The sequence below is a fragment of the Hirundo rustica genome, chromosome 1, assembly GCF_015227805.2.
Source record: "Hirundo rustica isolate bHirRus1 chromosome 1, bHirRus1.pri.v3, whole genome shotgun sequence".
Classification (NCBI taxonomy): Eukaryota; Metazoa; Chordata; class Aves; order Passeriformes; family Hirundinidae; genus Hirundo; species Hirundo rustica.
Window position 1 is genome coordinate 133078000 of NC_053450.1, and position 14378 is coordinate 133092377.

The 14378-nt window shown below is 39.3% G+C and overlaps 1 protein-coding gene across 5 annotated transcripts in view; it reads right to left on the bottom strand.

Annotated features, from left to right (window-relative positions):
* AKAP9 (A-kinase anchoring protein 9) overlaps window positions 1-13878 on the bottom strand; it is a 106324-nt gene extending 92446 nt beyond the window's left edge. For all 5 annotated transcript variants that reach the window (XM_040077411.2, XM_040077336.2, XM_040077166.2 and 2 more), the window contains exon 1: window positions 13677-13878. In XM_040077411.2, coding sequence (XP_039933345.1) covers window positions 13677-13724 — 48 coding nt within the window. In that variant the 5' untranslated portion in view covers window positions 13725-13878. The remainder of the gene's footprint in view (window positions 1-13676) is intronic.
* Between the last annotated feature and the right edge of the window lie 500 nt (window positions 13879-14378).

Below are 14378 nucleotides of genomic sequence, written 5' to 3' on the forward strand. Positions count from 1 at the left end.
AACACCTGTTCTTTAACAAGTGTATATTTGTATCAGCTGTTTGACTAAATATAGTTACATCAACAGCTGGAGACGCCTTTAATTAATCCCTTGGAGTTCTTACAGGATAACTATTTTAAGAAAATAATTGCAATACAGTAACGTCATTAAGCATTAAGCATGTTAATTCCACTACGTTTAGGTCTTTAAAAATACTCAAGCCAAAAGAAATGTCTTCCAGAATAGGTACAGCCTAAAAACAATGAAACTATGTCATTAAATACTAGAAGCAGTCAGGTGTTTAGTTGCCTTCTTCTGTAATTTTCAGCACATGCTACCCTTCTTCCCCCAAAAAATAACCTTAGGAAAACATTCCTGAGACTGTAAGGCAATGAAAAAGTGAGTCTACCTTTTCCTTGCGCCCAAAGCAAGGCTAAATTTCAATCTAAATTTTGGTAATAATAGATGGAAAGAGTGGAGTCTGATTCTGGTAAAAGAGAAATTATTTTCATGTCTCCTATGTGGCTATTTTTTCTCCTCAATTATAATTTTCTTTGTACTAAACACACATAACTACAATTTATCACCTAGATACAGATTTTAGCCCTCATTTTTAACAGGAATCTGAGGAGAGGAAAAAGTTACATACAACACTGAACTTCATAGATGGAGAGAACAAGCCTGATATTTCAAAAAGAAGTTCACAGGGTGTCTCTAAAAGCATTTTAAACTCGAGGTAAGAGCAGTCCTAAATACTTTATAACCTTTTGACTTTAATACCACAGAAACAACTTACTCTGACTTTGTGACAGAACATTCTTTATTATCAGCAAGATAAATGTGTCCAATCTGAATATCTTTTTTCAAGAAAACTTTAAACAACTTTTACTACCACAAAATAACATTGACTGCTTAATAAGAACAGATGTTTTTCTTACTAGTTCTAAAAATACCACATTCTAATTTCCCAATTAATATCAAAACCCATATAGAGTATTTAACACAAGATGTTGAGACAATAAAATTTAAAAAACCATGTAAATGTTTTATTTAATTCAGAAACGTATAAAAATCATAACCTATGGGCATCTGTGCCTGCCAGTTAGAAGGCAACTCTAAAAATACAAAAGTATACAGAAGCAACAGTTGCCAGTAACTCCACACTGTGATTGTCAATCAAATTACTGGCAACATCCAAGTTTATATGTAACACAGACGCTTTATTCCACTTATTAATTGCCTTACATGTTCAAAAGTTAAGGTTGACATTTTTCATTTTTATAAAGACTGAATTACTAACATTAAAACTCTGAAATAAGAAAATAAAAATTTTCAAGAAGGAAAGTAATGATTCTCATGTTTCTAATAATGGTATCCTAAATACAAATTACTTACACTATATTTGATTTTGAGCATTTACATTGAGATTCATTTATGTTTTTGCTTACATGCATTTATGTAAGAAATAATTATAAGGAAAATCTGTATGTTTTCAACTCAAGAAAAATCCCCATAATAAATTCACTTTCATTTGTTTTATAGCATTCTGTACATTACTTAAGTGGGTTGCTAGAAAAATATTTGAAATCCACTTTCCTCACACAACTCGTTACATGGACATTATGGCCCAAATTCTTCCAAAACCTAAGTTGATGAAGATAACACCTAGAAATAAAAACTTATTTTAGGGAGCATGGAAAGAGCGAAACAGTATCATAAATTATCTTAACTGCCAGTCACCTTGCTGCATTAGACCACAAAAATGCATTTTGTATATAATCCTTTTGTTGCAGATTAACCCAGGTCCTTAGGGTATAGTACAGTACTGAACTACTGAGTATATGCCTTTTTTTTTTTTTTTTTTTTTTTTTTTTTTAATTAGCTTTAAATCGTGTCTAATCCAGCACTGTGGAATCGAGTATTTGAATGTGATTCTCCCCAGAAAAAGATTTTTTTCTTTTTGAATATCTTATTGCAGTTGCTTGGGAAGAATAAACTTGTATCTAACTATTTCCTTCATTCTCCCACCACCCCAATATATGCTGCAATGATACAGCTACATGGGGAGGAGCAGAAGAAAGGTAAAACAGAGCTCTGTTCTAGTTCCCCTTAATTTCTCAATCAGTAATTGATCACATCAGCCCAATATCATCCACGATAACAGCTATCGTGCTATCAAATATCATAATTCTGTTCCTCAAGTTATTCTTACCTTGTTTCAGATAAAACCCAAGAGTATTACCCACCCAAGTTGACCACACAAGAAAAGCACAATTTGGCTTAAAGTCATGAGAACAAAAAATATTCCAAAAATTGGGTGTGAACTTTCCTCTACCATCTTTCACGCTGCTAAGATTTCATGAGTTTTCTGCCAGCCTGTTCTTTCAGACTGTCATAGTGTCTCTGGTAAGAAGTCCTATGCCCCAATTCACTAACCTCTCCCTTAAGGCAGTATCATCCATGAGCATGCAGAAGGCACACTCCCTCCAATTCTGCAGGACATTTACAAAATAGCCAACTGTACACCTGAAGAACACTACTTACCACCAGCTGGACTTTGCTTCAGCAATCTGAGCAGAGCAGTCCAGCTAATATTCTGCCCATTTTGCAGACCATCTATCCAAGCCACCCATCACCAGTTCGTACAAACAGCCTCTAAGAGATTACATCAAATGCCTTCCTAAAGTCAAGGCAAACAACATCCACCATTTATCAAAGAGGACAATTAACTTGCCATTGATAAATTCCAATCACGCTCTTGGCCTTCTTGTGCCTAAACATGGGCTTCAGGAAGATCTGCTCCATCATCTTCCTAGACACCACAGCCAGGCTGACCTGCCTATAGATCCCGATACCCCTTCTCACCCTCCTTGAATATGGAGCTGATGTTGGCTTTTTTTCCTCCTGCTTCATTTGAAATCTCTGAAGGCAACGACCTTTCAATGATGAGCAAGGAAACAGCCTTGTAACGACAGCACCCAGCTTCTACAGGATGCTGGGACACATTGTACTCATTCCCATAAATGTTTATACTTCAAAAGTGTTGAAGTGGACCCCAAGTTTCACCTGTACAGTGGCTAATACTTCAGCCCTCCAATTACATCACTAAACTCAGGGACCTGGAAAGCCCAAGGACAATCCTTACCACAAAGAGGGAAAAAAGCCTTGAACGCTGTGTTCCACATCCTTTTGCACCAGATTATTTTGAAGTCTAAGCCTCTTCACCATGTTTGCCATCCACTTCAGTTTAAAGCTGTCTACATATAGCCACACATTCTTTCCACTGCTAATAATGTAAATACTGAGCCACACAAGCTTTGTGGAAGACTGAATGACCACCTACTTTGAGAGTAAGCCATTAAAACAAATAATGCTAAGTCAAATTTTCTATTCATTTGTAACACGGAATCATGATTGTACCTTAAACAAGTCTTTAGTTTGCTTATAAGATGATGTCACATGGCATCAAAAATCTTTAACACTTTCAGCAAGTTCTGTCACATCAGCCCTATTTACCTAAAGGGGGTCTCCTATGAACAGTTGTGCAGATCCCCAAGGACTTTAATGCTGACAATTCATTCAGAGAAATCTGTTTCATTTAAAGAGCCGTCTCTGCCTGTCTTTTATGCGGTCTTGCCGATAACTGCAGGATAACTGCAGCTGCGGTCACAGCGAATTATCAAGCATCAATGTGACTTCCAGGGGGCCAAGGCTGGGGATAAGCAACTGTTTCTCAAAAATTATGAATACTGATGAGAATCCTACAACAAAAATCCTGATACATCTACAGAAAATTGCAGTCAGGCAACTACTACATACTGTGGGATCCTCATCAATACTCCTTCCACAACACACTGCAAACAGTCAACTGCAAATTCTAATCAGTTAACTTAAAAAACCCCTACCATTTCTAGAGCACAGGGCTTTCAAGATGCAATGATACTGCAACACAAAGAATTGCATGGAGAGAATCTGTATCTGAAAAGGCTTTGTCCAGACTTCTCTAGGTAGCTAATGCAAGAAAACTCGAATCACAAAAGCATTTGTCATTTGTGCTGATGCTTCAAGAAAGGAGCTGCAGCCCACTGCATGTTTTTCCCGATCAGCAGAACTCCTGCACTGCCCAACAATGCATATTTTTCCTTCCTCCTGCATTGTAACATTTAGTCATTATACTAAATGAGGAAGAAGAGTTCATTAGATATTGGCTGAGAAGAGCCGACAAAAGTACTTTTGGATGTTAGAAAAAGCATAAACTATTGATTTACTTCAAATCTCTATGTACTGTTTACATTACTCTGATTCATGTAAATTTAACTTTTTCATCCTAAGAGGAAATAATTTAGTTGCATTTATGTAGAATACATCTACATTTTTCCTCTCTACAGTGTTCTCTTTAGTAAAAATGTAGCTGGGACAGAGATATTTAAAGATCAAAAATTGAGAGAAGTAAAACCCAACACACAGAACATGTAAAGGCACAGCAAGATGTCAAGAGTTGTGTTTGCATCAAATTTCTCATTAACCAAGAAGTCTGAAAGAAAGAGGCGCCTCTAGAACAGACTATGTCTAAGTAAGACTTTATTAATTACCAACACAGGATTATAAAATTTTTCAACTTGACAAGCGCCAACTGGCACAGAATCTGAGAGGTTACATCTTTGGCAACAAGACAATCAGCTTTTCAGATACAGATCAATTGTTTAAATACAGTTCATGCTAATCAGGAACTGATTCCTTGTTAATAAACACAAGTGATGTGATAACTTCCATCCAGTTGTCAATACAATCTTTTCAGGAACATCGTTTCAAAAGCAGAAATTCTGGAGAATTTCAATACATTTTTAAGTGATTATTCATGTGCATTCTGGCCACCTCTGTGCTTCAACTCCATATAGAAACTGAACAAAACTTAATTTTTCATTTTAAGAAATGTTTGTGGTTTTGATTCTTTTCTTTTTTAGTAAATTGTAAATACTTTAGAACAAGTTGAACTCAGTTGTGCTTCACCATTTTCCCATCTTGTTTATATCACTTTTACATTAATTCCCACAACGTGACATGGCTAGCACTGAATGGACAGAGTGAGAATAAAGCCCACAAATTGCAGCTTGTGAGAGAGAGACAGCTCTCAGCAGAGCAGACATAAGGGAAGAACCAACTCCATAAATTTCATGCTCAGTGTGCAAGGCTTGACAGGCTTGTACCATTTTGACAGGCTTTTATCACTTTTTACATGCTGCTGAAAAGCAAGCTCACAAAGACATTGATATTGCTCACAAAACTGCACTTGTCTGTGGAGAGGTGTTTTGTGGTGGGTTTTGGTTCTGAGTTGTTGGGGTTTTTTTGTTTTTGTTTTTTTTTTTTAAAGAAAGCTAAATTGAATTTCTGGAATATAGTCCAAACAATTAAGAAAATCTATCACATCCAGATATCTTTAAGGAGTCTTTAAGAACAACCCTTATTTTTTTTAACACAGTAAACCAGGCAAGTTAACACAGCATACAGGGTGACCAAGACAGGGTTTTCTTATCATTATTGAGCATTATCTTTTATAGTAAGACATTTCTCCTATACACCTTTTAATTGAAAGTATACATTCTCAATATTTATTTGAATAGATATATATGCAAATATATGGGGTTTATGTTAAACCAGTTACCTCCCTTAGACAATCCAAATGGATTTAGAAATACTTAAATATTTTCCCCGTGTTTCGTGGTAGGGTATGGAGGTTTCTCCACAGAGAAGAGTTTAATGATAGGTAAAAAGGTCAGCAAACAAAGCCAGGATTAAGGGATAACCTCTTCTATCAAATCACAGCCTACCACTGAACTCAGATTTGAATAAACTCTTATGCAACTTACTCTGCTCATTCTCTGGAACACCTATTTTATCAATATTTGCACAGAAACACGTTTAGTCCCTACTCCATCTCTTCAACTCCACCAATCTTCTTGGATCTTGCTTGCTATCGCAGTTTTAGATATTATGCTGTAATTTTGCCATGGCAGTACAGTTTTCATCAAATCTAGGCTCTCCTCTAAAAATATCACAAAGATGGTATATATTCTCTTTATCACTATCATCTCCCATTGTCAAGGATTTTAGAGTTTCTTCATGTTCTGCGTTTTGGAAGCACAATCCAAAAAACCACCTCTTCTTTGTTTTGCCATGATGCCCAGTGTTGTTACAACTAGGATTTGATCACTCCCTCACCCTAAACTTAGTATTTGGTATCTAGTCTCACATTCCTTTTCCCAGCTGAAAACTACTGAATTTGTTCCACCTGGAAGCTTGCTGGGGCTCCTCTTTAGAAGAGGAGAGAAGCAGGAGAACTCATTCCATACTTCCAAGAAACTAAGAATTCTAAGAAATCTGAACATTTTCATTAATTTTTCAGTCTTTACTCCACTGGTTGTAGGAAAGGTAGTTATAAAATTTTGGCTTCTCAAGAAATCACAGGAAAATGAAGATTAAGGTTTCCTTCAATAAACAGGAACACTGGAACCATCAACACAATAGGGTGTGCCAATGCTTTGCAGTCAACAAATGATCATCTCATCAACATAAATATCAAGAACTATTTATGCTTCAGCATAGCAGTTAAAAGATGGCAATTATCAATTGTGTCTTGTTGAACTGTGGTACATTTATCGTTCCAAATTCAAAGTGACATGCTAGCTTGCATCAATAACAAAATTATTTTGAAACAAATACACAGATACACCATGAAATCTCTCTCTGTGGGACAGATATTTAAGAAAGAGCTTTCAGACCCTAAATTAGGATTGTGTTACTAGTACATAATCTGATGTTGCAATATACAGTAGTTCAACAAAATTGGACTTACTTCAACAACCCTATTTTCTCTTGTCCTTATTTTCATCAGATTTTTCACTATTCCAAACTCTCAGATGCTAGAGTAGCCATATATTATTCCACAGTTAATACTTCTGTGAGTCAATATTTAAAAGCATCCAGCTGATTGGTTATTTCCTGTCACGAAAAATATACAGGATTTTCTGGCAACACCTTCATATGCCAATTTCCTTGGAGTATCAGATACACTTTACTGAAAGTAATTTAGAATGAATTTGTGGCGGTGATCAAGCTTATTTCCAATGAAGTTCCAACAAACAAACTTTTCTAGATTCTAGTTATAACAGGGAAACAAATGTTGCAGCCATCTCACTATGCGTGTTGCAATAGCAAAACAAAGAAAATAAGTAGTTGGAAAGAAGACTACAGAAATGAGGGAGAGACTAGTGCTAAAATGAAGAAAGTCTGGGAAGCAGGCAAAGAGCAACTTTGTGCTTTCTTTTCTGTAATTCCTTCTCCTTGCACAAGGAACAACAAAACATTTTAAGCTGCATTTTTACAATGCCATTTCTTGCTTTCACAGTGCTACTAACTATACTGTGTTGACTTATTCTCTCTTTTTGTGAAATTCACTAGCATTTTGGATTAAAGAACAATTTTCTCTAAACTGGCAGAAGAACAAAGGTTATTTTGAAGTGATATTTCTCTGCACTCACAGAAGAAAACAAGTATAAATAACAGCTCGTTCTACCTTGCACCACTTACTGGAAAATAGAGAGCTACTTTAAAGACGTGAAAAAAAGGGTACGTTGCTAATAACATCTAAAACCAATAATCAAGCCCTGCATCAAAAGCAAGAAAAGATCTCTGGAATGAAGGAAATAGAGATCAAACCAACAATATGAAAAAACCCCACACTTGGAAACAGGAAGACTTCTAGTAGTTTCACTTTAAAAGATAGTAGAAATCCCAGATTTCAATTCAAGTACTTTTTTTTTAAGAAATACCTTATAGAGTCCATTAAAAATTTTGAACACATGAGAAAAAAAAAATTAAACTCTCTTTTTAAAGAAAAAAAAAAAAAAAATGGCCTCACAGATTTCCATTTCATCTCTCATTTTATGCACCACCCCAGTAGAAATCAATTATAGACAGAATGTATTTCTATCTCAAATGTATATAAAATCTTTTTTTCTACAATACAACATAGATATCCACCCTTATGAACAAAAATAAATGCATGCATAAGCTGAACACCTCACACTTTGTTCCTTTCTCACCTCTACTGAATTTCTGTCTTATCTTCTTTTACTCAAAAAAGTTTTTAAACCACATGTTCTTGCAGAGCAATGTTCAGCCATATCTGTGATTTTCTCAGCAACACAAAGGAAGCTTTTAAGCTTACTCATGTTCGTAATCAAAATATACACATGCAATTCACATACCTCCTATTATTTGCATTTAAAATTGACAGAAATGCAAAGGAGCAAGCAGATTGAAGCCTGTAAACAAAAAGAAGTCAAACCCCTCAAGTTCAGAAGGACCTAGAAAAAGACAGCTTTGCAATACAATAAAAGAACGCTTAGGAACTATAAACATATTTGATACAGATTTCTGAGGATCCTCATGTGCAAGAAAAAGGGTTCAATCAAATAAACTACTATAGTATTTTTTCATAGTTTCACTATACTCTCGAGCCAAAGCTTTCCCATGCCTTTCCAGGGAACTCTTAAAAGATGCAGTTGCTTCCTCTCTTGTCTGTTAATACACACCAGCATCTTCAGATACAGACAAAGCACCACTGCAGTGCTGTGAACTTTTAACTCAAAAAGCTTCTCCCGTCCATAATTTATGAAGAGTGACCACAATTACTAGGGCTTTATGATGAAATCAGCACTCCATGAAATGGCAAATACAACTTCTTTTAAGAGGAAAGCAGAGTAGGAAAATGCAGACTGAGAACTAAATTCTTCCTTCCATAATTCCATTTATTTTTGCTCAAGTTATTTGAGGCAGACAGGATAAACAAAATGAACAGTCTACACTTGAAAGCAAAAGATAATGTGTTAGTAGCCCAGCTATTTAATGACATGTAAGTTTTACATCTATTTAATTTGACTGACCCTTAAATTATCTCAATTGGTTAGAGCATGGCGCTGATAGCGCCAAGGTTGTTTATTCAATCCCCATATATAACCATCTTAAGTCATTTAAGAGTTGAACTTGATCCTTGTAGGTCCCTTTCAAAGCAGTATGTTTTGTGATCCATGACTTCAGTGATGAAAAACTCTTTAATAACCACTGAGATACCGCTTTTTTTCCTCTTCAGGTAAATTACAGGGAGTTTAAAAGGACTGTTTTACACACAGTCTATACTTTTAAGTTCTTCTGGGGGATTTAAATCAGAGCTTTAATTACTGAGTCACATAACTATTCCACTTTTGCTTGAGTGTTTTATTTTAAAAAACCCCAACGTATCAACACCTTTCCTTGAGACTTGTGAAAGTACTCAGCCCAAAGAGGCTAGAGATGGGTGAGGAAAATCTTCTCCCCTCAAAAAAGGAAGACATAACAATGCAAACAGCAAACATTCCCAGACTCTTAGACAATGATATTTTAATAATAAGTATAATTTTTATCTTCAGCCATCTGAAATATTTACATGCATGAGCAGATGACAAAATATGCAATTATTTCTTTTGACTATTCAATTTGTGAAGATAACTTGCCAAATTAGTTATACAACCTGTAATACTTGTCCACTGAGAGCCATTAGAGATTCCCCAACCGACATCACTGCTCCATCTGCTCAGTGATTTTCTTGTATAGATCAAAAGCAGTAACAGCCTTACTCTGTTCTCAAGTGTTTAAACTAAACCAACTCACTAATTTCTTCAGGTTCTCCAACAATTACATAGTTTCTTAGAACACTACAACAATGTATTTCAAACATTCATAAAAGCTTTGAAAAACAAGACACTGAATTATTTATTTCTAACATTAGACCTGAAATCCTACACCAACCCGAGAGAACTTACAAAGTGTATTATTATCTTCACCTTGTTCACCCCTCCCATAGGAAAAATAAGCATACAGCTAAGGAGTGCCCTTTGCTCACTAGAAATTTTAACACTTATTTAAATGCTTTGCTAACTAAATATCAGTACTGTAAAATGGACTATTCCATAAAACCTGCTGGTTGATAGCTTCATCTCAATTTTGCCATGTGCCTTTCATGTGTGTCTGTGTGCACAGAAATTAAAATATTTTTATAAATTTCAAAAGCTTTATACCAAACACTTTCAGCCACTTTCTGACAGGGGGTGTTTTTATTCTGAAGTTAGCAAACTACTCACGGTAGTTTTGAAAGTTGATCAAGACAGTGCTACATCCTAATAAGAAAAGCCAGCTACTAAGCAGCTAAATAAATACATGAAATTAAAATATGCAACCCAACTACCACAAATAGTACCCACTTTAACGTTAGATGACCTTTCCAAGCAAACTGATGCACGCAGGAATCCACACGTAGTATGCTGTACCAAGATCTTCAATCACCATCCTCCGTAGTCTTTTTTTAAGACCAGATACATACTCACTATCTCAGGCCATCAACAATATTCCAGAATCTCCTCAGCAAGGCCCAAAACACATCTAATGGATTTCTAATGTCACTGTGTTTTAGGGCACTGACCAACCTAATAGCATGCATCTATACTGCTGTTGCTGGCACACATCATCTCCCTTTCACTGTTTGCCTTAACTGGCCTTTCTAACAAACACTCTTCTTGCTTCCCATAACAATACCGCAAGGTAAGAGAAAGAAACAGCCTGTTTGGGGTAGAAGGGAGTTCTATAAAGGAGCGGAGAGATCAGTTCAATGGAAGGGAGACAGACATTTACAGAGGCTGGGTTAATATTCAGCAGATTTACCTCACGGCAAAAGAAAATGAATGACTACAGGTCTGGAAAAAGGAGCATGTAATTTACCAGGTTTAACTTTGTGCCTCCCTTGCCTTTGCAGCTTGTAACAGACAGAAAAACATATGGGTGCATTGCTTCATAATGCAGACTTGGTGTAGTCTCCTAGAATCAGAAGGTACATATGAACATTGGTGAGCTGCCATCAAGACTTTTTATTCCCATTTTCAAATTATGTACTGGCAAAGGCTGTGTGTTCACAATGAGACCTATTCTGCCAGGCTTGAGTACACATAGCAGCATTCAATCAAGGTAAGATTCACAGCTCAGCTTCTCATTTCCAGTAACAATAAAGAGGACTCAGATGAAAATTAATTTGCAGAAGATCCACTTTTAATACACTTCTCTGTAAAAGATCTATGTGGGGGGACAGTGACTTTGAAGACATCTAGAAGAAGTTCCATTGTAGATAAATTCACACAAAACCAAATGCCACATTTGCCTACTTGATATCAGAAAACAACCAAATAGTTGCTTTACAAGAAAGTTCATATGGTTTAATATGCAGACACTGAGATTTAGCATTGCCGACTTTACAAGAAAAAAAACAACCCAAACCAAACAAGTATCCAGGTCTCAACTCCCAAATACCTACATTTTATGTAGTTTATGAAACATCTAATTTAAAGTTTGTAATTTCAGGTGGATGGTTTAAGGTATCTGCAGTATAGCAATACCTGAGCTTTCTGGCACAGTAATAACATATACTTAAATACATTCTTTCAGCTATTTTATTTAAATAACTCTCAAGTGATAAAGCTCAAAAGTTTTCCGGATGCTTGTTGCTGTGGTTTGTAGAAAATATCCATTGGAGCCAGGAAATTTTAGGAGATACACTGACTACACTACTGTGAATGTGTCTGGAAAAAAGAAAAGCAGCTGCAGGAGCAACTCCTGCTTCCATTCTCTGCTAACACAATTTCTTCTTTTCTGCTTTCATCAGTGACATTTGTCACTGAAAGACTGTGACCTAATCTCCACTATACAACACATTTTTACATTCACATGTAAAAAAGAGGTAAATGCAACACAGAACACAAAAAATCTGAAAAAACTCACACTGCTTTTATAGTTCCTTTTCACATAAACCATGTATAGCTTTAAAGAGTGATAATGACTTAAATCACAGGGGACATTAAAACCATAGAATACTAAAGTCTAAGCATAGTATAATAAAATCGGGCATTAGAACAGCATTAGGTTTTAGATAGAAAAGACCAGAATAGTGAAAGTTACAACAGTACTCTTAAAATACAGAAAAAAATTAGTAAAGTGTATATATCTTTTCTCAGAGCTTGAAGGAAGCCACTGAATTGCTGCTAGAGTCCTGGTTTTTGGTTCAATTTTCAGTAATTGTCATTAATTTTCTGTGTTAATCCCAGGCCAACAAGGGCGGAAAAATCTAAATTCTTCACTGTGATTTATAATACTGGCAAATCTACTCCAACCATTTTCTTTGTGGACTACTTTCCAATTTTCTGCAAAAGAATTAGCCAATCTGTGAAAGAATGTACTGCCACCAGGATCTAATTTATAATACATAATGTTGTGCAAACACCACTCTTGCAGTAAACATTTAAGGAACAGGTTTTTCTATACAAGCATACAACTCCATCTAGGAGATTTTCCCAACAGTCATTATGAACCCAAACAGAAACACACTAAGTTAAGCAGGATTTTACAAATACAGCAAAATACCTATTTAGTACAATATAAAATACCTATTTATATATTTACATATATAATTATAATATAAGTATATATTATATAGTCATACCTATTTACTATAATATATAATTCTTTGTAGAAGGAACTATATCTTTTCCATAGTCTGCATAAATAAGACAACGATGCTTCATAGCTTCATCTGCAGCTTGTCTTCGTTTTGGCTGTACTATTAGCTCCTGCCAAGTTACATGCATATCTTTAGCATTAATGACCGACCAACCTCTGAACTCTTATCATTTAGCTATGTCTACAGGAAGGAAATAAATGATACCTAACGCCAAAACACTAATTTTATCTAGAATGCCATTAATTAGCTTATCTCGCTGACCGCAGCAAAGCTTTCTTTGAAGTTAAAAAGAGGTTCTCTTGAAGTGTAGTCTGGTCTGCTGCCCAGAAGGCGAAACGCTGTGCAAGTCGGTGTGTACTGAGCCACGCTTAGACTAGAATAATTAAGCTCTCCGATTAACCCTTGGGTTAGGCCGCAGAGCAGCGTCTGAGCCGCCTGACAGCCCCGAAGCGGTGACGGCTGCGCGCAGCTCCGCGGGCGGGCACCGGGCTGCGGGCGCACACGGCGGGGTCCCGCAGGCGACTCACGGCATTCCCGGCCCGCCGGCACGGGCACCGCGCCGCGCCGCACCACTGGAGGCATCGCTAATCCTCTGCCTCCCACGGCTCTCTCGCGGCATTAGTCCCACAGCAGGAAAAGCTGTCGGTTTCATAAACTTCCTTAAAGGTTCACAGGGTTTCCCAGGCTTATCAGACAAACGGGATTCGCGCCTCGGCTGCGAAGGGTAATGAGGTTAACGCTCCTTCTCCTTTTCCTCCTTGGCTCTTACCCCGCCCGGCGCCACAGCGGGCGCTGTCCGGGCTGTCACCGTCCTGCCCCGAGTGCCCACGGGCACCTGTGGCGTGCCGGTGTCGCCGGGCTGGCACCCACCGCCCGGCCGGGAGCGCAGCTCGGCCCCGCGGCGGGCGGGGGAGCGCGGGGCGGGCGGCACAAAAGCGCCTCCTCCGCCCGCGGCTTTGTTCGCGGCGGGGCCCCGCGCCAAGCCCCTGCCGCAGCCCCGCTCCGCCGCCGCACCGCGCCGCTCGACCCGGCACCGCTGTCAGCCCTCCCCGCCCTCACCCCGCTGTCTCCCCGCCACGCCACCGCCTCCTTCTCCTACCTTGGCTTTCCCAGCCTCCAGCTTCTTCAGCCGCTCCTCGTCCTCCATGGCGTCTGTGCGGGAGAGCAGGGTGTTACCGGCGGCAGGAGGAGGGGCTCGCCCCGCGCCCTCCCCTCAGCCGGGGCGCACACGCTCGCTGTCCGGTCCGGTCCCGTCCCGCCTCACATCGACGACAGCTGCCGTGGCGGGGCCACCGGCGCCGCCATCTTCAGCTCCACGTAAACACGCGGCCGGGGAAAGTGACGTACGGCCGCCTGCTCCTCCTCCCGCCGCCGCCGGCCCCTCCTCCCCGAGTCCCGGCCGGTCCCGGCGCCTCTGCCCGCCGGCGACCTCCGCCCGCCCGGCTGCCGCCGCGTCCCGCCGGAGCCGCCCCCGGAGGAACGGGTTTGACCCCCGCAGGGCAGCGGCGGCGCCGGGGGCAGCGGGCGCGGGCAGCACCGGTGGGCACACCCCCGTCCACACCCCCGTCCACACCCCCGCGCCCTGCGGGCAGAGGCGGGGGGCTCCCGCTGCCCACAAAAGAACGGCACCGCCGAGGCGGCCGGCGCTCGCTGGACTGCGACACGGGGCTCTGAACGGGCAGCACCCGAGTTCTGCTGCCCCGCTAATGCTGTCTCTGGCTAGAAGGCTAATTCTGACAGTTCTGATTTTCCAGGTGCTGTCCTGCTCCTGCGCGCGGCTCACACAATTGCAGGGATCCTA